Below are 23,270 nucleotides of genomic sequence, written 5' to 3'. Positions count from 1 at the left end.
AATTGGAAAACAGGCTGAGTCAATACACAGAGTACAGATACGAATGCTGAAAAGGCTCAAGAAAACTCATCAGCACAATCTGGCAACAAACAGGTGAAAACACAGGACTGAAACACACTGAGCAATAAACAGAGAGGCAGATGATAGGTGGAGCACAATGAGACACAGGTGGCAGCAATACAGGTAATAATGAGAAACAGATGAGAGACGGAGTACTCAGTGATACAGGGGCCGGAGTAAAGCAGGAGTGGGGACAGGAGCACATGGCAATACAAAACCACAAACTGACAGCTAGGGGGAAATATACAAAAAGACAGATGTTATGTACCCTTGGGTATCTTCTACCTGTCACGTGACCGTGATGTAATTGAGGCTATGCTGGACATGAGGTCATGGTCTTGTGATGGAAGAGTGACATCATTTTCCTGCCAGTGAGAGGTCATGTGTTGTTAGTCAGGAAGTTAAATTGGTCTGTCCTTTTTGTGAAACAGAAGTAGAAAAATATTTTCAACATTTTGAAACTGTTGCTCTGATTTCAGAGTGGCCAAAAGAGAAATGGTCAGTGTTGTTGCAGAGTGTAATTAAAGGCAAAGCACAACAGGTTTATACAGCTTTAACTGCTGAGCAAGCGCTTGATTATGATATTGCAAAAATGCACATATTGAAGGCGTATGAGTTGGTCCCAGAAGCTTATAGAGAAAGATCCAGAAATATGAAGAAATCTGTGCAGAAAACATATATGGAATTTGCCTACGATAAAGTTGTAAATGTAAATGGGGACTATAATAAATTGAAAGAGCTGGTTTTTAATGGAGGAGTTTAAAAGAAGCATTCCTGTTGAAGTAAGGATATACTTAAATGAGAGAGACACTGCTACTTTGCAGGACTCTGCTAAATTAGCTGATGAGTATGCTTTAATTCATAAGAATAAATTTTCTCAAGGTAGAACTTTTAAAAGGAAAAATAACATAGTGAATCAAAGTAAATCAGAAATTAAATCAGAAGTTAGTGAGAAAGGTAAGGAGGAAGGAAAACCTGTGAAGGAAAGACAATTTGGTCTAATTTGTAACTATTGTAAGAAACCTGACCATGTTTCAGATTGAAAAAGAAAGAGAAGGAAGCAGTTCCAGATGCTTGTGTGCAACATACTGAAGCACCTGTAAAATTACAGGGTTCGATAAACACAAATGAGGTTTTGTTAGAGTCTGACCAAGTTAAAAATGGATATGATCATTTTATAACTGAAGGGTTTGTATCCTTGAAAGAAGGATCTACTCCTGTGTCAATAAAAATCCTTAGGGATACTGGAGCTTCTCAATCACTGATGTTAGACAGTGTTAAAGTTTAATGTAGAGTCTGATACTGATGAGGTAAATTATGTAATAAGTGTTGGGAGTGATTTTATGTCTGTACATCTGCATAAAGTGAATTTAAAATCAGGGTTAGTTACAGGACTTGTTAAAGTAGGATTGCAGCCTAGCTTACCTGTGAAGAATATTTCTTTATTGTTAGGTAATGATTTGGCAGGTGGACAAGTTTTCCCTGAAGTGTATTTGACAATAATGTTAGAAGAACTACAGATGGATTCTAACACAGATTCTTCCTGTGTTGTAACGCAAGCTATGTCTAAAAAGATTGATGTGGAGAATGAGGTTGTTCATGATTGTTCAACTCAGGATTCGAGTTTTGAGGATGTGTCAGAAACTTTCTTACCTTCATTGTTTGAACAAGATTCTTGGAGTAAGTCTGACCATGAAGATTTGTCTCTGTCTCAGAAGGAGATGATAGCAGAGCAGAGTATAGATCCTGAGATTATAAAATTAAAAGAACAAGCTCCACCAGATAGTGAAATTGAGAAGGTGCCAGTAGGATATTATTTTGAAAAAGGAGTGTTGATGAGGAAGTGGAGATCACCTACAATTCCTGCAAGTGATAAATGGAATATTGTTTACCAGGTAGTTGTTCCTAAAGTTTATCGAAATGAGATTTTAACTTTAGCTCATAGAGTGCCCTTAGGTGGACATAAAGGGGTAAAGAAAACTGTGGACAAGATTTTAAAACATTTTTACTGGCTTGGTTTAAGAAAAGATGTGGCGGTGTTTTGTTCAACGTGCCATACTTATCAAATTGTGGGTAAACCAAATCAAATTACACCAGTGGCTCCACTACAACCTATTCCAGCATTTGGTGAACCATTTCCTAAAATTATAATAGATTGTGTAGGTCCATTACCAAAAACAAAAACTGGTTATCAGCGCTTGTTGACTATCATGTGCACCGCATCTAGGTTTCCAGAGGCAGTACCATTTAGGAATATAACAGCTAAAACGGTAACAAAGGCTGTTATAAAATTCTTTACTTATTTTGGGTTGCCTAAGGAAATACAATCTGATCAAGACAGTAATTTTATGTCAGGATTGTTTCAACAGATAGTTTATAAATTGGGAGCTAAGTAAATCACTTCATCTGCATACCATCCAGAATCGCAAGGTGCCTTGGAGAGGTTTCATTCTACCCTCAAAGATATGATTAGGATGTATTGTGTGGAAAATGGAAGTGATTGGGATGAGGGTATACACTTACTTTTATTTATAGTAAGGGAATCGGTACAAGAATCCTGAGGTTTATTGAAAATTTTGTAAGAATTTTGCTAATGTGGCCCTTCCATTAACTAACCTCTTGAAGAAGAATGAAAAGTTTGTGTGGAGAGTGCCTTGTCAAGAAGCATTTGAGAAATTGAAAACTATGGTATGTCAACAACCTGTGCTCAAGGCACCTGACTTTGAAAAACCTTTTTTCATTAGCTGTAGATGCTAGCGATGAGGCTGCAGGATCAGTATTATTGCAAAGAAATGAGGGTGATGGGGTTGATCATCCTGTGGCTTACTTTTCTAAGAAATTTAATAAGCATCAAAGAAACTATTCAACAATAGAGAAGGAATTGTTATCTCTTGTTTTAGCCTTAGAACATTTCGATGTACATGTGGTACAACTCAAAAACCACTTATCGTTTACATTGATCATAATCCATTAGTGTTTCTGAGTAAGATGAAAAACAAAAACAGAAGGCTATTAAATTGGAATTTAATGTTACAAGAGTACAATATTTTGATAACTCATATTAAAGGTAAAGATAATGTGATTGCTGATTGAATGTACAATGTTGAATGTACAATGTAATTTTTTATGGAGTGATATTTAAACATTTGTAACCCTCCTGTGTAATAATTTGTAAGTTGATGTATGATAATACTATGTATACTGTGTATGTTGTAAATTTTTGTACATTTGTATTTTTTTTGTAAATGGTTAATTGTTAAAATTTTGTTCTTGACAGATCACAAATTTTTTTTTTGGAGAGAGGTGTTACATTCCCTCTGGGTATCTTGTACTTGTCACGTGACTGTGATGTAATTGAGGCTATGCTGGACATGAGGTAATGGTCTTGTGATGGAGGAGTGACGTTATTTTCCTGCCAGTGAGAGGTCATGTGATTTTTTTTCAACAGGGTATAAAAGGAGAACCCCACCATGTGACGTGGGCAGTTCGTGGCTGAATTCACCACTGACTCCATGCTGCTGCGTATTCCGATATTATGATGCAGTTTTGTTTAAAAGTGGAGTTTTACTTTCTGTTTTAAATCTCAAAGGTTATTGCTGGCAGTTTCGCTATAATACTGCCAGATTGGTCAGTGGAGAGTGAAGATTTTAAAGGAGTTCGGAAATCCCAAAGGATTGGAAAAGTTAATGTCAACGGGGAAACAGATTCGGCCTTTGTTTAATCTTCACACAAGGAATTATTAACGAGTACCCATGTTAACTCCTGCTTTGCCAAAAGAAGAGCAAAGGGTTGGATACAAAGTTTCATCAAAGAAAGGTCAGTGCCTTTAAGTCGTTTTATTTCTGTCGATCGTAAATCCTCCAGGGAATAACATACTTCGGCTGGGATCAGCAGTAACTCCACGAAAGAGAATTTAAATCATTTTCAAGAAGTCTCTCCTTTAACGGACTGTGTAAGCATTTGGACTTCCGCATTACTACTTCCAAGAACTGTTTTCACATTCTCGCTTTAAGAACTGTTCAAGCTGCCGCACAGCAGCCGACTTCCAGTTAAGTTAGTCGTTTGTTTACTTTCGGGTTTTTTTTTAGCAGTGTTTAATACATGTTTTATTTGTTATAAAAACCCTGTCTCAATTATATATTCATTGTTGCTGACTTGTAACACAGAGTTCAACTGGAGGTACTGACTTTTACTACTGGAAGTGAGGGAGGAGCTATTTGTGTCCTCACTGGCCACAATAGTCCTAATAGATGATATAAGGTGGCAAATGTTATTTCTTTGTTCAAGAAAGGGAGCTGGGAGCTGGGAGCTGGGATAACCCTGGGAATTATGAACCAGTGAGTCTGACTTCACTGGTGTGCAAATTATTGCAGAGGATTCTTAGGTGCAAGATTTATGAGGATTTGGAGAAGCATAGATTGATTGGGAATAGTCAGCATAGATTTGTGAGGGGCAGATCATGCTTCACAAGACTAATTTAATTCTTTCAGGATGTGATAAAATACATTGACAAAGGTAGAGTAGTGGATGTGGTGTATATGGATTTCAGTAAGGCATTTGATAAGGATCTAAATAGTAACCTCATTCAGACAGTCAGAAGGTATGGAATCCAGGGAAACTTAGTTGTATGGATTCAGTGCAAACACTAGGAAATCTGCAGATGCTGGAAATTCAAGCAGTACACACAAAATGCTGGTGGAATGCAGCAGACTGGGCAGCATCTATAGGAAGAAGTGCAGTTGACGTTTCCAGCTGAGACCCTTCGTCAGGACTAACAAAGGGCCCTGACGAAGGGTCTCAGCCCAAAACGTCGACTGTACTTCTCCCTACAGATACTGCCTGCTGCACTCCACCAGCATTTTGCGTGTGTTGCTTGTATGGATTCAAAATTGGTTTCCCCATAGAAAGTCAGAGGGTAGTTGAAGATGATTGATTATCTGCCCGGAGGTCAGTAACCAGCAGAGTTCCATAGCGATCCCTGCCCTTGTGATTTTATAAATGGCTTGGATGATGAAGTAGAAGGATGGGTTAGTAAGCTAGCAGATGACACTAAGCTTGGCAGTTGTGTAGATAGCGTTGAAGGTTCTCATAGTCTACAAGAGGACATTAATACAATGCAGAGCTGGGCTGAGAAGTGGCAAATGGAGTTCAACCAGAAAAACTGTGAAGTGATTCACTTTGGAAGATTGAGTTTGCAGGTGGAACATGGGGTTAATTGCAGGATTCTTACCAGTGTGGAGGAAGAGAGTGATCTTGGGGCTTATGTCTATAAATCCTTCAATATTATGACATAGCTTGATAGGGTTGTTAAAAAGGTGTATGGTGTGATGGCCTTCATCAATCAGGGGATTGAGTTAAAGAGCCACAGATAATGTTGTAGGTCTATAAAACCCTGGCTTGATCACACTTGGAGTATGTCAATTTTTCCATAGATGTTGCCTGGGCTATTGAGTTCCTCCAGCATTTGTGTGTGTGTGTGTGTGTGTGTGTGTGTTGCTTTGGATTTCCAGCACCTACAGACTTTCTTCTGCTTGGAATATTGTGTTCCGTTCTGGTCAGCTCATTATAGTGGAGGCTTTAGAAAGAATGTGAAGACTTACCAGGACGTTGCCTGGACTGGAAGGCATGTCTTATGTGGTTATGTTAAGCAAACTAGGGCTTTTCTCTTGGAAGCAAAGGAAGGTGAGAGGTGACTTGATAGAGATGTACAAGATAAAAGGCATAGATTAGATGGACAACCAGGGACTTTTTCACCAGGGCCGAAATGGCTGATATGAAGGGACGTAGTTTTAAAGGAAGTATAGGAGGGGTGTCAGAGGTAAGCTTTTTTTTACACAGAGATTGATGGGTGCAAGGAAAGTGGTGCTAATGGTGGTGGTAGAGGGAAATAAATTAAGGACATTTAAGAGATTCTTAGAGAAGCAAATGGACGATAGAAAATGGAAAGCTATGTAGGGGGAAGGGCTAGATTGAACTTAGAGGAGGTTAAAAGGTCAGCACATCATCGTAAGCCAAAGGGCCTGTACTGCACTGTAACGTTATATGTTTAAGTTTCATCTCAAATTAAATATTGCACGGTGTGAAGTACATACAATCTTCTCAAATGGATACAGAATTCCAGTTATAATTCCCATTAAATTCTTTGCTGTAGTTTGGCTCTTTCATTGGAACACAGCCCTGAATTGAACAGGCAGAAATCCTTATTGTATAGATTGTTGCTTTTGACAGTCTCACCGTAAGACATTGCCTTCTTCATTCATATTAATAAGAATAGGATTGTCTGTCAAGTCTGGCCTGTTCATTTACATCTTAGGTGCTATGGAGCTGTTGCATTTTTGAGGTCTTGTGCCCAGGAAGGATATGTTTTGAGGTCCATTAATGGAACAGCCCAAGTTGATATTGCAATCATCACAACTACAATGCTGATTAGTTTAACAACCAATCCAGCTTTTACCTAAGGAAGAAAACACATGTTAGAAGTGTGCTTTCATATGAAGTTTGATCATCCTTTTCTGTTACTATTGGAAAACTTTGCTTCATGATTGCTAAATGGATACAGATTTAGACATGTGTGTCTATTCATCTAACTAGGGAAATAAAATAATATTTTAATCCTATTATTCATCTTTACCTCTTTCATAAGCAGTGTCAAAGACCAAAGATTAAATATAATTTCTGATTTTGGTTCAGAATATCACTATATTGGCTACAGCTATTTTGATTACATGTACTGTTAATATAAAATAGCTGTTGTGTTTGCTAGTGAGGGAGAGTGCATAGCACACCAGCACAGTAGCATGCAGGCTATTTAAATGAACTTTATTGATTAACTCTGTTTCTACAGTATGTGAATTCCTCCCATGTGGAAGTGGCTAACTGAGTGGCATAGGAATAACCCATTAACTACCACTACATCTCACCTTCTTGAAAAAAAGAAAAACTAGGTATGTACTTATTGTCCCTAGGATTGCATTGAAATTATAGTCACTGAAATTGAGCCACTCAGTTCACTTTACCCATAGCAATTATGCTCCTTACATAAACATAAAAAAGAATTGCCAACATTGTAACTGTCTTCCCCTTTGTTTTTAACGGTCTCTCAATCTTTATTATCCTCCATTTTCACCAATTCCTGTTTTTTAAGAAAAAATCTCGTTTTGTGAAATGTTTTCCACGTTAAAAAACATTAAATGTAATGGAGGTCAGGGCAGACAACCTGAACTCTCCATCAAAGTGGGAGGCTTATTCTGCCCCTAGTCACTTGCTCTAAGCTGTTAGGCTTGGAGTACATCTCTGTGGTGGGACAGATAAACGACCATATTTGGTATAGGTTCCTGAACGTTTTGGAGCAGATGGTGATTCTTGAACCAGTGCATCCACCTCAGGTAAGTGGTCCTCGTCATAAGAATCAGGCCACTCTATTTCTTCATCTACCTTTCATGAACTTTGAAGGAGCACAAGTGCACACCTGTTCCACCTGATTTCACCCGTTGATGTTCTGATCACAAACGATCATGGCGTACACTGCCTTACTATTGCTCCTTTGAACTGGTCAGAAACCCAAACAACTTCACCACTCCTGAGTGGCAGCAATGATTTTGCTCTGAGTCTGAGATCATGTATACTCTTTGTTTTCCCACACTCTGGTATTTCAAAATTTCTTACCTTGTCTCAGTCCAGTACGTGAGGTTGGCAAAGGGAAGGAAGAATGGGTAGGCTTGTTCTACGGCCTGTTGACAGCTCTGATGGACTGTAGACAATCATAAGAGGTGTGGAGCAATAAGCCAGCAATGCTTTGTTGGGATTTTTGCCTTCAGTAAGAGACTCTTAACAGTTTTCTCTGCTCTTTCTGCCTCTCCATTTGCCTGTGGGTACTGTGGACTGCTTGTCTGGTGTTTGAACCCATAACCCTTAGCAAAGGCTTTGAATTCTGAGCAGGAAGATCGTGGGCCTTTGTCTGACACAAGTGTCTCTGGTATTCCACAATGAGTGAATACAGCTTTCAGCTGCTGTATAGCTGCTGCTGAGGATGTAGAGGTCAGTTTGAACATCACAGAATTCCATGAGTAGTAATCCACAGGGAGAAGATATTTGTCCCTTCTCAGCTCAAAAATACCTGTACCTGCAATTTGGCATGGGAAATCTGGGAATTCTGTGGGACAGAGAGGTCCAGCATAATTCTTGTGCTTTCTGCATGCTTCACGTAATATCCCAGCTGTGTGCTCAGACCAGGCCACCACATAGACTGCCTTGCTCAAAAGTGACACTTTTTGATGCCTTGATGTCCTTGGTGGATTTACCTGATGACTTTGGCATGCATAGAAGCAGGAATGATGAATCCGGAGCCTCTTAGCTGCCAACCATCAAGAATGGTGAATGTGTCTCAAGCCAGTACGGTCGGAACTTGTGATCTCCTTTTGGGACAGCTGACCATCCATGCTCACAGTATTGCATGACCTTCCTGCAGACTTGGTCCTTTTTCAACTCAGCATGAATTTAATCTAGTTTAGTCTGTGAAGCAGGAAAACTTTCACGTACCTGAACTAAGTAGATGTTGGTAACCTCCATGAGAGCGGAGTCAGTTTTGTCCACTTCCTTTTGCATGACATCCTCGATAGAGTGTCTGGTGTTGTGAAAGATTTGCCAGGTGCAGGGAAGAACTGGGCAGCAGGTGGCACCACGTAGGAGAAAGCCTGGGGGCGTTTGCAGCAGATGTCTGCCACTGTGTTCGGTATGGCTACCCCCAGTTCTCTCCTGCACCCAGAAAGAGTTTGCCCTCCTCACCTTTGTAAAGGCGGTGGCACCGGAGCGCCTTCACCAGCATGTTCGCCTGACATCACCATCTTGGCTGGCAGAGGTGGAGAGGGCAGAAGCAATTTTAGCCTCTCAGGGAGTTCCAGCATCGCCCTGCATGCCTTGAACCCGAGCTTGTGTCACCGAGGCGGAGGGTGAAACTGACGAGGAGGAGCCCATGAGACAGTTCTGACTGGCGCCGCGTGCCACAGGCCTGATCTCTGCTACCAGTGTGGCGAGGCAGGCCACGTGGTCTAGAACTGCCCTGCACCAGCGCCATGCTGCAGCCCACCGCGGACATCGGGAAGTGCCGCCCGAGACCTCCAGCAGGCTCCCTCTGTTGTCGTCTCCCCGGGTGGGCTGTGTGAGTGAAGAGCAAGGCTTACACATGGACTCTGTGATGGAGGGCATCAGATGCCATGACTTGATGGACACGGGGTCAACCATCACCATCATCCATCTGGGTGCTCTCCCCAACACGGAGCAGCCATTCCCGCCTGGGTGGACAACGACACAGGCCCAGCTGGCTACGGTCACCGGCTACTGTGCGGCAATGAGAGTGAGCAGGAGGCTGTGCATCGAGGTGAGGATACACACTGCAGAGCACGAGGTGTGGCTAGCCGGGACTCCTGCATCTTTGGGCTGGACTTGCTGCCCGCTTGGGGGGGGGGGGTGGGGGCGGTCCACGTAGAGGTGCCGGGGGCAACACTTTACCTTGCTGCTGAAGCCCTGGCTCTCTGGCACGTGCAGCAACCACCGCCACCGGTCTCACAGTGGCTCGCCGCAGTGCAGCCCAGCCAGCGCACCCAAACCTGCGACAGGGCGGTGCGCACCGTCACAAGCCACCCCAGTGCAGTTCACCCTGCGCCTGTCATCGGCAACCCCATCGCTGCAGCGCGATGACATCGGCAGCACCACAGCGGCACCCTCCAGCACGATCGTCCAGGCAGTTTGGGAGCTGTAGCAGCAGAGCAGGGAGGGCTTAGATCAGGGCCAGCAGTGGCGGCCGAAAGACCTCCTGGACCAGTACCCCGACATCTTCCCAACCGGGGACAAGGACCGCAGACACATGGGGCTGCTCCAGCACCACATTAACACCAAGGACACCCAGCCTGTCCACCTGAAGCCCCATCGCCTGGACCTCGCCAAATGCCGGGCAGTGGAGCAGCAGATCAAAGAGATGGTGGTGGCTGGCGTCTTTAAGCCCTCCGGCTGCCCGTGGGCAGCCCCAGTGGTGTTGGTCAGGAAGAAAGATGGTGCTGCGTTCACTACCGCTGTCTCAGTGCCATGACCCAGAAGGAGTCCTACCCGCTGTCCTGAATTTTATGATGCCCTGGACTGTATCGTGGGTTTGACCGAGTTCAGCTCTCTCTGTCTCTGCAGTGGCTACTGGCAGATCGAACTGGCCCAAGACAGCCTTCACCGCTGGTCAATGGCTGTGGCACTTATGCGTAATGCCATTTGGCCTGTGTAACACCCCAGCCACAATCGCAAGACTGCTGGAGAGGGCTATTTTTAATCATGCTCTGCGGAACCTGGAAGAGGTCTACTGTCGCTGCTTTGAGGAGTTATCTGACGATAACAGCGATGGTCCCCCCGGGGCTCGTGCCACGGTGCTGAGGTCGATGCACGGACTGGTGGGGGCTGGCCATTTCAGGGTTACAAGGACATTGGGCAAGCTGTGCAAATGCTTCTTTTAGCCTGGGTGCAGGCAGGACGTGGAGCTGTTCCTGCACTGCTGTGACACTTGCACGTCCCAGAAGGGGCCAGCCTACCAGTCTAGGGTGCCAGAGCAGCAGTACCTGGTGGGGGCCTTAATGGAGGGTGTAGGGATGGACATCTGAGCCCCTTCTCTCGTACTGATGCCGGGAACCGCTATTTCCTCATGGCCATAGATTACTTCACAAAGTGGCTGGAGGCGTAGGTGATCCTAGACCAGAGAGCTGCCACCACCACAGAGAGCCTCGTGAAGGAGACTTCAGCCACTGCACCCTGGCTATGCAGCTCATTATCCTCATTAGCGGGGACCAGCGTGATTGTGATCACCACCTATCCGTAGTATTGTGGGCATAGCAGACAGCAGTTCGGAAGAGCACGAGGTGTGCGCTGACTGTGCTCATGTTCGGGTGGGAGCTGTGCACGCCAGTCAGTCTGGTGTGTGGCCGCCATCCTGAGCCAGGGGTTCCTGGGGACGCTGGGTTGGAGTACCTGCAGCATCTCGGTGGGGGGGGGGGCCTGTGGGCATTTCATAATGCAACTTGACAGAACCAAAGCGGAGCTAGCGGCCACCAAAAATGAGCTTATGATGCCCGCGGCAAGGGACGTGACTTCACTGTGGGGGCCGAGAGTGGGTCTACTGTTCCTCCCAGAAGAAGGAACTATCCCAAAGCTGGGAAGCCACTGAAAGGGGCCGGGAGAGGTGCTTGACCGCATCCATGATGTGGTATGCCGGGCGCGCCTGCGGCGGAAGACAGTCGTGCTGCACCGGGGCCGGCTGGCACTGTATCAGCGTTAGCCACCACTGACCCAGCGAGGCTCCGAGTGCACTGCCTCTTGCCTCACCAAGCAGTGCCTCCCCTGGGAGGCTGCAGACGTTTCCGGCACCCCAGGCAGCAGCGCGACCACCACCACGACTTGTGGACAATGTCGTGGACCCTGGGGTTGCCGGGGATGGCTGACCCCTCAGGTGAGGGCAGTGTGACACTCTGGGGGAAATAGTCGACAACTCGCCCAGCATTCCTAGTGGCCAGTGCTTCTCATTGTTCTTGATTTTAAAATGTTCCTGGTGTGTGTGTGTGTGTGTGTGTTCGTTAGAATTATGGTGAGATGTTCAAATTAATTTATTATTACAATTTAGTTCAGGTTATACAGTTGTTCACTTATGTGCCACCCTGAATGTACCCGATGTGTGTAATAATCACCTCCCCCATCTGTGTGTGACTGAGTTAGTTCTCTCCGAACTATTGCGCTGGCTGCTATTGTGCTAGTTGCAACAAAAGCAGCAGTTGAGATAATGGAGCTTTTCTCTTCTGTCTTCATTGACTGAATGCTCACCACAAATACATATATGTTAAATAAGTAGAGTAAAAACAAAAAGAATAGTGAGGTAGTGTTCATAGATTCAAATTCCATTCTGAAATCTGATGGCAGGTGGGAAGAAGCTAATCCTGAGTCATTGAGTGTGTGCCTTCAGGCTCCTGTACCTCCTCTCTGATGGTAGCAATGAGAAGATGAGAGGTGATGTGAGTCCTTAATGAATGATGCCGTCTTTTTGAGGCATCGTTTCATGAAGATATCCGGGATGCAGGGGAGACTTGTACCTATGATGGAGCTGACAGAGTCTACAGTTTTCTGTAGCTTATTTCAATCCTGTGCAGTGCCCGCACCCATGCCAAACAGTGATGCAGCCAGTTAGAAAGCTCTTCACGGTACATCTTTGGTGACATGCCAGTTTTCCTCAAATTCCTAATGAATTATAACCACTGTCATGCCTTCTTTGTAACTGCATCAATATGCTCAGTCTAGGATAGATCTTCAGAGATGTTGACACCCAGGAACTTGAAACTACTCACCCTTTCCAGTTTTGATTCCTCTAAGGCGATTGGTGTCTGTCTCCTCGTCTTCCTCTTTCTGAAGTCCACAGTCAATTATTTGGTCTTATTGACACTGAATGCAAGGTTGTTTCTGTGACACCACTCAACCAGCTGATCTATTTCACTCCTGTATGCCTTCTCATCACAATCGGAATTACTATCAACAGCAGTTATGTCATCGGCAAATTTATAGATGGCATTTCAGCTATGCCTAGCTACACAGTCATCGATGTAGACAGAGTAGAGCAGTGGGCTGAGCACAGATTCCTGAGGAGCGCCAGTGTTGATTCTCAGCAAGGAGATGTTATTTAGACAATAGACAATAGGTGCAGAAGAAGACCATTCGGCCCTTCAAGCCTGCACCGCCATTCTGAGATCATGGCTGATTATCTACTATCAATACCCGGTTCCTGCCTTGTCCCCATATCCCTTGATTCCCCTATCCATAAGATACCTATCTAGCTCCTTCTTGAAAGCATTTAGAGAATTGGCCTCCACTGCCTTCCGAGGCAGTGCATTCCACACCCCCACAACTCTCTGAGAGAAGAAGTTTTTCCTTAACTCTATCCTAAATGACCTACCCCTTATTCTCAAACCATGCCCTCTGGTACTGAACTCTCCCAGCATCTGGAACATATTTCCTGCCTCTATCTTGTCCAATCCCTTAATAATCTTAAATGTTGCAATCAGATCCCCTCTCAATCTCCTTAATTCTAACGTGTACAAGCCCAGTCTCCCTAATCTCTCTGCGTAAGACAGTCCGGACATCCCAGGAATTAACCTCGTGGATCTATGCTGCACTTCCTCTACAGCCAGGATGTCCTTCCTTAACCCTGGAGACCAAAACTGTACACAGTACTCCAGGTGTGGTCTCACCAGGGCCCTGTACAAATGCAAAAGGATTTCCTTGCTCTTGTACTCAATTCCCTTTGTAATGAAGGCCAACATTCCATTAGCCTTCTTCACTGCCTGCTGCACTTGCTCATTCACCTTCAGTGACTGACGAACAAGGACTCCTAGATCTCTTTGTATTTCTCCCTTACCTAACTCTACACCGTTCAGATAATAATCTGCCTTCCTGTTCTTACTCCCAAAGTGGATAACCTCACACTTATTCACATTAAACGTCATCTGCCAAGTATCTGCCCACTCACTCAGCCTATCCAAGTCACCCTGAATTCTCCTAACATCCTCATCACATGTCACACTGCCACCCAGCTTAGTATCATTAGCAAACTTGCTGATGTTATTCTCAATGCCTTCATTTAAATCGTTGATGTAAATCGTAAACAGCTGTGGTCCCAATACCGAGCCCTGTGGCACCCCACTAGTCACCACCTGCCATTCCGAGAAACACCCATTCACTGTTAGCCTTTGCTTTCTATCTGCCACCAGTTTTTTTATCCATGTCAATATCTTCCCCCCAATGCCATGAGCTCTGATTTTACCCACCAATCTCCTATGTGGGACCTTATCAAATGCCTTCTGAAAATCAAGGTACACTACATCCGCTGGATCTCCCTTGTCTAACTTCCTGGTTACATCCTCGAAAAATTATTTCTGATCTGTGGTGTTCCGTTGAGGAAGTAGAGTTGAAGAGGCCCAGATTTTGGAGATTTTTGATCAGAACAATAGAAGTGATGGTGTTAATCGCTGAGCTGTAGGCTATGAACATCAGCCTGACATAAGTATTAGTATTCTCCGGGTGATACAAAGCTGCATGTAGAACCAATGAGATGACATGTTGTAGACCTATTGTGGTGATAGGCAAAATAGCTGTGTCTCCATGTACTTTGCTTAGGCAGCAGTTGATTCTGACCATGACCAGCCTCTCAAAGCATTTCATCGCCATAGACATGAGTGCTACTGGACAATAGCTGTTGAGGCAGACCACCTTGTGCTTCTCGGGCACCGGTATAATTCTTGCACTTTTGAAGCAGGTGGGGACTTTTGACTGTAGCAATGAGAGACTGAGAATGCCTTTGGACACACCTGCCAGTTGGTTAGCAGAGGTTTACAGAGCCCTACCAGGTACACCATTGGAGCCTGTTGCCATACAATGAGTCACCCTGTTGAAAGATGATCTGACATCAGCCACGAAGACAGAGATCACAGGGTCACCAGATGCTGTAGTTTTATTCTCCTTTTCAAAGTGAGCATAAAAGGCTTTGAGCTCATCTGGGAGAGAAGCATCACTACCATTCATGATGTTAGGTTTCGCTTTGTAAGAAGTAATGACATATGAACCCTGCCAGAGTTGATGTGCACCCGTTTCCACCTCTGACCTCAATCAGAATTATTCTTTTGCTCTTAAGATAGTTGTCCATAAGTCATGCTTGGCCTTCTTGTATAGTCCTGGATCACCAGACTTAAATGTTACAGATCAAGCTCTCAGAAGACTGTGAATGTCCTGGTTCATCCATGGGTTTTGATTCAGGAATATACAGTATATTCTCGCAGGCACACACTCAACCACATAGGTTTTAATAAAGTCAGTGACAACTCCATTGATACATCAGCACATCCCCAAGAACTTTTCTAAACCTATCTCTCCAACTCTGGCCACTTCCTTAAATTTAATCTGAATTCCTCTCTTAAGGCCCCATCCAATCTTGTGAAGCACTTCCTTCTTTTGAAAGGACCTCAGTAATTTCTATAATAAACCAAAGTGTTAACTTTAACTGCAATGATGTGACATAAAGTAATCATAAGAGGTTATAATTATAATTTCTATTTAAAACAGGTGACATATTGTTCATGGTAAACACAGATTTTAGAGGTTAAAGCAACAAACTGAAATCGTTGACATTCAGCAAGCTCACATTAAAATTCCAGACAATTATTTCCCTGCTGATAGATCACTGACATTTTAGAATTGTTACACCAGCACCCAGCTTAGCACTCAGGGTGTTTCCTAGGGTCAAGAGCGGCTCTGTGTGGAAGTCAAATTAAGAAAATGATCTGCATTCCTTCCTGAGGACTTCATTTTGCTCAATGAAAGCACCATAACTATACTTAAATACATTAATTACTTTATTTTACATTTAGCTGTTGGTTAAGCTATGACCACTACGACCTCCTTTTACATATCTTTATCAGAGCTGAGTCAAATGACATTTAAGGAAAATGCCATGAAAGAAAATGCCTTACCATGTCCATGATTGAGAGATGGCCATATCCAAAGACAATAGCATTTGGAGGATTGGACACTGGCAAGAGGAATGCAAATGAGGTGCAAAGAGTTGCGGGTATTAATAAGTAAAGTGGATTCATATGAATGGCTTCAGACTGTAAAAAAAGACAAGAAGTATAGATTATTTAGTCATACAAAAGAAAAGAAATTAAATGTTTGAAATGACAACATATTATTATGTAAATATCATTAAGAATGAAATCATGAAACCTCAGCTTTGATGATCACAATTGGAAATAAGATTTGTTATTAAAGACTATTAATCAACAGCCTTTTTACAGAACTATTAATTATATCAATTCAAAATCCACAGATAGCAGAGAAAATTAATAGTGCTTTCTGCTGACCTCAAAGAAAGCTTCACACAAGGATCCAGCAATCCCCATGGTTAAACCTTCCCCTTTTCTGCTACCTGCTGTTGTCAGGTGCCATTTCAAAAAGGTTCCTTCATTCCAGTAGCTCTGACTTCATCAAACTCACTTAGCAACCAGTCACATTGAAACATTGTGAGGCAGCATATCCAGAAACAGGAAGTATAATTTTGTATTATCTTTTACATATTGAACAAGGTATTGAATAAATTCCAGAAAATGGATATGCAATTAGAGTAGATGATTAAGTATCATAAATATCCTAGTGGGGAAATTTGCTTTTGCTTTGGCTATGTGTAGCAACCAAAACATGTCAGCCTAGCAATCAGGATAGCCATGCTTTTAGATTTCAATTTTCCCAGTATTGACTAGTTCACCCAGGGTGAAAAGGGCCTGGATGGGGCGGAATTTGAGCAGTGCATCCTAGACATGCAATATACAGAGGAACCTACTTAGGAAGGAGCAGCACTGATCTCCTCTTAGGAAACAAAACAGGTTAAAGTCCTAAACTGGAGCAGGGCCAGCTTTGAGGACGTTAGGCAGGACCTAACTGGGGTTGACTAGATAACTCTATTTAAAGGCAAAGCAACAGTTGGCAAGTGAGCGACTTTTAAAAGAGTCATATCAAGAGTCAGGGAACTACAGCCTGATTTCATTTGTGGGAAGTCACTGGAGGGACAATATCTACTATCGCTTGGTTAGTCGATGCCTAATCAGGAAGAGTCAATATGGTTCAGTGTCTGGGAAGTCATGTCTGTCAAACATCTTGCAGTTTTTCAAAGAGGGGACCAATGGAGTTGGGGAGGTGGATGTTGTCTATATGAACCTTAGTAAGGCCTTTGTCATGCAGATCTGCAGGATAAGGGGCGGTGGTGAGACAGATTTAGAGTTCGTTCAATGATAGAAAGCAGAGAGTGGTGGTTGAAGGTTAATTCTCTGACCGGAGACCAGTGATTAGTGGGGTGTCCTAGGGGGTCAGTGTTAGGAACTCTGTTAATCATTATGTATGTAGATGATTTGGATGTCAATTTCCATGGAACGTCTAGCTTGTATGCTCATGATAGTAGGTTACGGGATCTTGTTGATAGTGAAACAAGTTACAATGAATTATGAAGAGATCTTGATCAGTTAGGGAGATGTGCTGAGGAACAACAAAGAGATTTTAACTTGGATAAGTGTGAGGTGATGCATTTTGGCCGCTCACCTATATTTTGAATGCCAGGACAGTGACGAATGTTATGGAACAGAGCAGCCTGGGAATATAAGTACACATTTCATTGAACCTGGCCACTAAATTAGACGCTGTGATGAAAAAGGCTGTCTATCATCAGTCAGGGCACTGAGCTTAGGAGTAGGGATGTTAAGTTGCAGTTACATACTCTCAGTGGCCACTTTATTAGGTACACCTGCATGTTAATGCAAATATTTAATTAGCCAAATCACATGCAAGCATAAAAGCATGCAGACATGGTCAAGAAGTTCAGTAGTTGTTCAGACTAAAGGTGAGAATGGGGAAGAAGTATGATCTAAGTGTCTGATTGTGGAATGATTGTTGATGCCAGATGGGGTGGTTTAAGTATCTCAGAGCCTGCAGATCTCCTGAAATTTTTATGCACAATAGTCTCTAGAGTTTACAGAGAGTGGTGTGAGAAATAAACAACAGCCAGTGGGTGACAGCTCTGAGTAAAAACACCTTGTTAATGAGAGAGGTCAGAGGAGAATGGCCAGACTGGTTCAAGCTGACAGGAACTCAAATGTTACAGTGTTACAGTGGTGTGCAGAAGAGCATCTCTGAACTCACAACATATCAAACTCTGAAGTAGATGGGCAGAAGACTACATTGGGTTCCACTCCTCTACTTAATGAAGTGGCCACTGAGTGTAAGTTACTGATGAGACTGCATTTGGAGTCCTGGTCACGCTTTGGTCACGCTGTTACATGAAAGAAAGTATCAAGGTAGAGAGGGGGCAGAAGAGATTTACAACCGAACTGGTGGGTCCAAGTTTTAAGGAGAAGTTGGTCATGCTGGATCTTTATTCTTTAGAGCATAGGAGAATGTGAGGTGACCTTATAGAGGTTTATAAAATCAAGAGGGATATAGATGAGGTGGGGCTGTCTTAGTCTTTTCCCCAACATTGGAGAATCCAAAACTAGATACATATCTACATTTTAAAAGAGAGCTGAGATGTAACTTCTTTACATAGAGAGTGGTGAGCCCCTAGAATCAGCTAGAAGAGCAAGTTGCATGCCATCTTGGACAATGACTCCCATCCACTCCATAATGTACTGGTTAGGCACAGGAGTACGTTCAGCCAGAGACTCATTCCACCAAGATGTAACACTGAGCGTCATAGGAAGTCATTCATACCTGTGGCCATCAAACTTTACAACTCCTGCCTAGGAGTGTCAGACACCCTGAGCCAATAGGCTGGTCCTGGACTTTTTTCCACCTGGCATAATTAACGTATTATTATTTAATTATTTATGGTTTTATATTACTATATTTCTACACTATTCTTGATTGGTGCGACTGTAACAAAACCCAATTTCCCTCGGGATCAATAAAGTATATCTGTCTGTCTGTCTGTCTGTGTCAAGGCAGTTACAATAGCAACATTTAAGAGACAGTTGGATAGACTAAATGGAGGGGAGGTTCTTGGAAGTTTATAGGCTGAATGCAGGTAATTGGGATGAGCAGCAAAGATGCTGTAGTTAATATGCACAATTTGGGCCTAAGGGCTTGTTTCTGTGCGATAATGCTCTATGAGATTATGACTCCATAGTGTTTAAATTTTTAAATTATTGTTTTCAACGTTCACATGACACGATTACAATACTCTTTCAGACATTAAATTAGCAAATGAAGGAGTAAATATTTGTATGTGTGATTTCTGAGTACGCCATTAAATCTGCCCACCACAGCAAAGTATTTTTCAGGAACACATTCATGAAAACCCAAGCTCTCTTGCAGTTCACGAGGAAATCTGCAGATGCTAGAAATTCGAGCAACACACACAAAATGCTGGTGGAACGCAGCAGGTCAGACAGCATCTATAGGGAGAAGTGCTGTCGACGTTTCGGGCCAAGACCCTTCGCAAAGGGTCTCAGCCCGAAACGCCAACAGCGCCTCTCCCTGTAGATGCTGTCTGACCTGCTGCATTCCACCAGCATTTTGTGTCTCCCTTGCAGTTGATGGATTTCTTCTGATATCACTGGAGTAGACAGCAAACAGCACAGTCAATCAGGCCGTGCTGAACTCACTGAAAGTTTATGATATCTGTGTTTAACCACACCCACATATTTGGGTAAATCCCTAAATTTTGAAATTCACAGGGTAATACAAATAGAATATCAGCAATTCACTGTAAGTTGAGCCACAAAATCTGGCCTTCCGTTTACAATTTTTATTATATAAGAACTGAGCTGAGTAAATTATCCATCAGGAATGGTGAATTACATTGGCAGTCTAGCAAGGGTAACAACACGAGAAAATCTGCAGATGCTGGAAATCCAAGCAACACACACAAAATGCTGGAGGATCTCAGCAGGCCAGGCAGCATCTATGGGAAAAAAGTACAGGTGACGTTCTGGGCCGAGTCATTTGTCCTGTGGGGAGGGGGGTGGCTTATTCTGGTTGTCAAAAGTTGCTTCAATTGTGATTGGTTAGTTTAGAAACTGCAGCTGTTTTCCCATTGGGTAGCTGCCTGGAGTCCATTTTCAAATGTCCTGGGTGTATAGAGAGCTCATGTGGCAGGTTCATTCTCTCCCTTTGCTTAAGGCAAACGGTGCTGCAGTCCTGATAATGGGACTGATAACTTTACCAATTCTGCATCTTATTGAGTAGAAAGAAAAATCAGCTTGACTTTGTATCCTTGTTGACCAGGCTCTTTACTGAGTGGCATTTAGTGACCCCAATCAAAAAGAGACTATGAATTGGAATACTCACCAAGGCCACTAGAATTGGAAGGAAGATTGTGATAGTGGCTGGGTTACTAGCCACCTCAGTGACACTTGTGACAATCAAGCAGGTCACCAGTACAATCACCCATGCTGGTAAAGTGCCGAGAGGTTCCAGCTTGCTTCCCACCCATAAGGAAAGCCCAGATAACTGGAGGTGGAACAAAAGCATATGTTTGTTCTGTTAGACAATCAAATATGTAGTCACTTCTACATTGGAATGACAGTATTTTAGGCACTCACATATAAAACTGAAACTATGAACAAAATTCCCAAGTTTCTTAACTGAAAACGGGTGCTATCTTTGCTTTTTTTCAAAAAAAAAACATCAGAACTATCCTGAATCCATTTACTCTGGTTCCCAACCCCTTGCCAAATTAGTTTAAACCCTTCCCAACAGCTCTAACACACCTGCCCATGAGAATATTCGTCTCCCCTCAGTTTCAGGTCAACCCCTCACTTTTGAATAGGTTATACCTCCCCCAGAAGAGATCCCAATGATCCAAGAATCTGAAGCCCTGCCCCCTGCACCAGCTTCTCAGCCACGCTCTTATCTGCCCAATCATCCTGTTTCTACCCTCATGGGCATGTGGCACAGGCAACAATCCAGAAATGACCACCCTGAAGGTCCTGCTTCTCAACTTTCTGCCCAGCTCTCTTTTCAGGACCTTTTTTGTTTTTTCGTCCTATGCCATTGTTACCAATATGTACCAAGGCAATTAGCTGCTCTCCCTCCCCCTCCAAAATGCTGTGTATGTGATCCGAGATGTCCCTGACCCTGGCACCTGGGAGGGAACATAACATCCGGGTGTCCGGTCCGCGTTCACAGAATCTCCTGTCTGTTCCCCTGACTATTGAGTCCCCTATCACTATCACTCCCCTCTTCTCCCACTTCCCCTTCTTCACCGTGGACCCACACGCAGTGCCAGTAAACCGGTCTCTGCGGCATTCCCCTCAAGGTCATCCCCTGCAACAGTATCCAAAATGGTATACTTATTATTCAGGGGAATGGCCACAGGGGTGCTCTGTGTTAACTGCCTATTCACATTTCCATTCCTCCTGAATGTCACCCAGCTACTCGCCTCCTGCAACTTGAGTGATTACTTCCCTGTAACTCTGATCGATGATCTCCTCACTCTCCCTTACAAGCCAAAGGTCATCCAGCTGCTGGATAACACGGACTTCAAGGAGCTGCAGCTGGATGCACTTTACACAGATGTAGTTGCCTTGGAGAATCTGGCATGAAGAACAGACAATGGCCATTTACTACACTAGGTACAGTAAGGGAAACAAAAAGGAAACCTTGACAGAAACGTACCCAGGGCTGATGCCTCTTTCGAGCCAAAGCCTGACACTCCTCCTCTCACCACTGGCCTACTCTTACGCTGCCCCACCTGTCCCATCTGAACTTTTAAACAAACGTCGATGACCTGCGAGAAACCTCATCGCTGTGGCCTTCTCCTGCCACCGACTGGGCCACCAGGATGAGCCAAACACCCGCAAAGTTTTCCTTTTAAACAGATGTTTAGGAGTAGGATGGCCAACAGTCCCCATGTGCTTGCAGGCCTGCTGCATGTTGATGGAGCAAGACCTTCTCTGAATTTTGAACACTACTGGATGAATGTCAGTTGCTGGCAGTCATAGGGATGAGGACAATGACACCTTCACCCATGAGTGCCAGCCAGAGTTACAAACCTGAGAAGTTCTCCTTGGTATCACCAGTCACAAAGTTTGCCTGATAACTGCCCATGCCAGCCACTTGCCCTGTGCATGGAAAAACAACAATGTTTTGCATGTGTCTCCAGCAGACTTGGCAGGAACCCATTGCAATGAATTAATAATTAGTGGCTATTTTGACACCTAATGGCAGCCAAGTCCAACGGGGTACAAATAACCTTGATTCACATTCTGAAAATACTGCAGCACAGATGATTTTCTTGTTAAATCACAGTTATGAATAAAGTTGTTTTATGTTTGTGAAGTTTTCTCTCATTATTTGGAAAAAGAAGAGGGTCAATGCAGTATGGACCATATTACCTCAGAACCCTTCGCCAGGGCAAAGCCGCCTCCAACAAGTAAGGATATTTCCCAAGGCATGCACGACTGGAACTCTTTCCAGGTAATAAGTGCTGCGTACTCCTCCTCCCCCTCTGTTGGAGAACCAAAAGCAGGTAGCAAAAGTCACCAGCAAATCTTGATATCACAGCTTGCATTATCATTCTGTGACAAGATACTACTCTAAGACTCAAAGTTGCAAATTGGATAAATTATACGCTGTCATCAATTTTAATTTTATTTTTATTTTATCCAGGTATCACACCGTCTTCCTTACTAACCAATCGGATCCAATGTGACAGATTACAAAGGGTTGCCATCCTTGCTCCCAATAACACAGGTTTTGTCTTTGACGTTCACAGACAAAGTAAAATGCTGCAGTTGTTGGAACCTGGAAATACTCAGCAGGTCAAGCAGCATCTCTGTGGAGATCAAAGGGGTAAGCTGATGTCTCGAGTTGCAACCCTGCATCAGCATTTTTTCCACCACAGATGCTGCAAGTCCTGCTGAGTTATTCCAACATTCTATATTTTGACTTTGACACTAATCAGATTGAAAATAAAAGTGAGCCACGACTCAAGTACGACAAGGGTAAGCAATTCCTTGCAGACTTTGTGTTCTCTTTGGTTTTTAATTCCAGGAATGCTAGATGCTAATTAGATAAGAAAATAGACTGAAAGAATACATTGACAGGAGAACAAGTACTATTGGCACAGTAGTTCACAGAACACTCTGTTGTGATGGGGTGAAGGTGGTTGTGATGAGTGTGGAGCAGAATGATAAAAAAAAGAGTATTCTTTTACAGATATTCCTGGTACCTCACCCATTGCCGACAGCACTAGACCTGTTGCAAGTCCCAGGTCTCAGACCAACATTAGTTTAAAAAAAACTCTCGGAAAAGGGTTTATAAAATCAGTAATGCCACAAAATCTATGAATAACCGCCCTGGCGGGGAGGTTTGCTAAGGCTTCTGGGGAGAGTTTAAACTAAAATTGTTGGGGGGTGGGAACCGAACTGAAGAGACTGGGGAAGAAGTCGTTGGCTCACAAATAGAGAAAGCTTGTAGACAGTGTGAGAGGGAGGATAGGCAGGTGATAGAGCAGGGACACGCTCAGACCGAAGGTTAGAAATGCATCTATTTTAATGCAATGAATGTTGTGAACAAAGGGGATAAGCTTAGTGCGTGGATCAGTACTTAGAGACTTGATGTTATAGCCATTACAGAGACTTGGATGGCTCAGGGGCAGG

The 23,270-nt window shown here is 43.6% G+C and overlaps 1 protein-coding gene across 1 annotated transcript in view; it reads right to left on the bottom strand.

Moving 5' to 3' along the window:
• Positions 1 to 4,888: 4,888 nt before the first annotated feature.
• slc13a1 (solute carrier family 13 member 1) overlaps positions 4,889 to 23,270 on the bottom strand; it is a 53,707-nt gene continuing 35,325 nt past the window's right edge. The window contains exons 12-15 of the mRNA XM_073059120.1: positions 22,005 to 22,117; positions 19,957 to 20,118; positions 15,597 to 15,734; positions 4,889 to 6,514 (exon numbers count right to left, since the gene is read on the bottom strand). Of these exons, the coding sequence (XP_072915221.1) occupies positions 6,377 to 6,514; positions 15,597 to 15,734; positions 19,957 to 20,118; positions 22,005 to 22,117 (551 nt within the window). The 3' untranslated portion in view covers positions 4,889 to 6,376. The remainder of the gene's footprint in view (positions 6,515 to 15,596; positions 15,735 to 19,956; positions 20,119 to 22,004; positions 22,118 to 23,270) is intronic.

This window comes from Hemitrygon akajei, chromosome 10 (assembly GCF_048418815.1).
Source record: "Hemitrygon akajei chromosome 10, sHemAka1.3, whole genome shotgun sequence".
NCBI classification, from domain to species: Eukaryota; Metazoa; Chordata; class Chondrichthyes; order Myliobatiformes; family Dasyatidae; genus Hemitrygon; species Hemitrygon akajei.
This window is presented reverse-complemented; position numbering and strand designations above follow the sequence as displayed.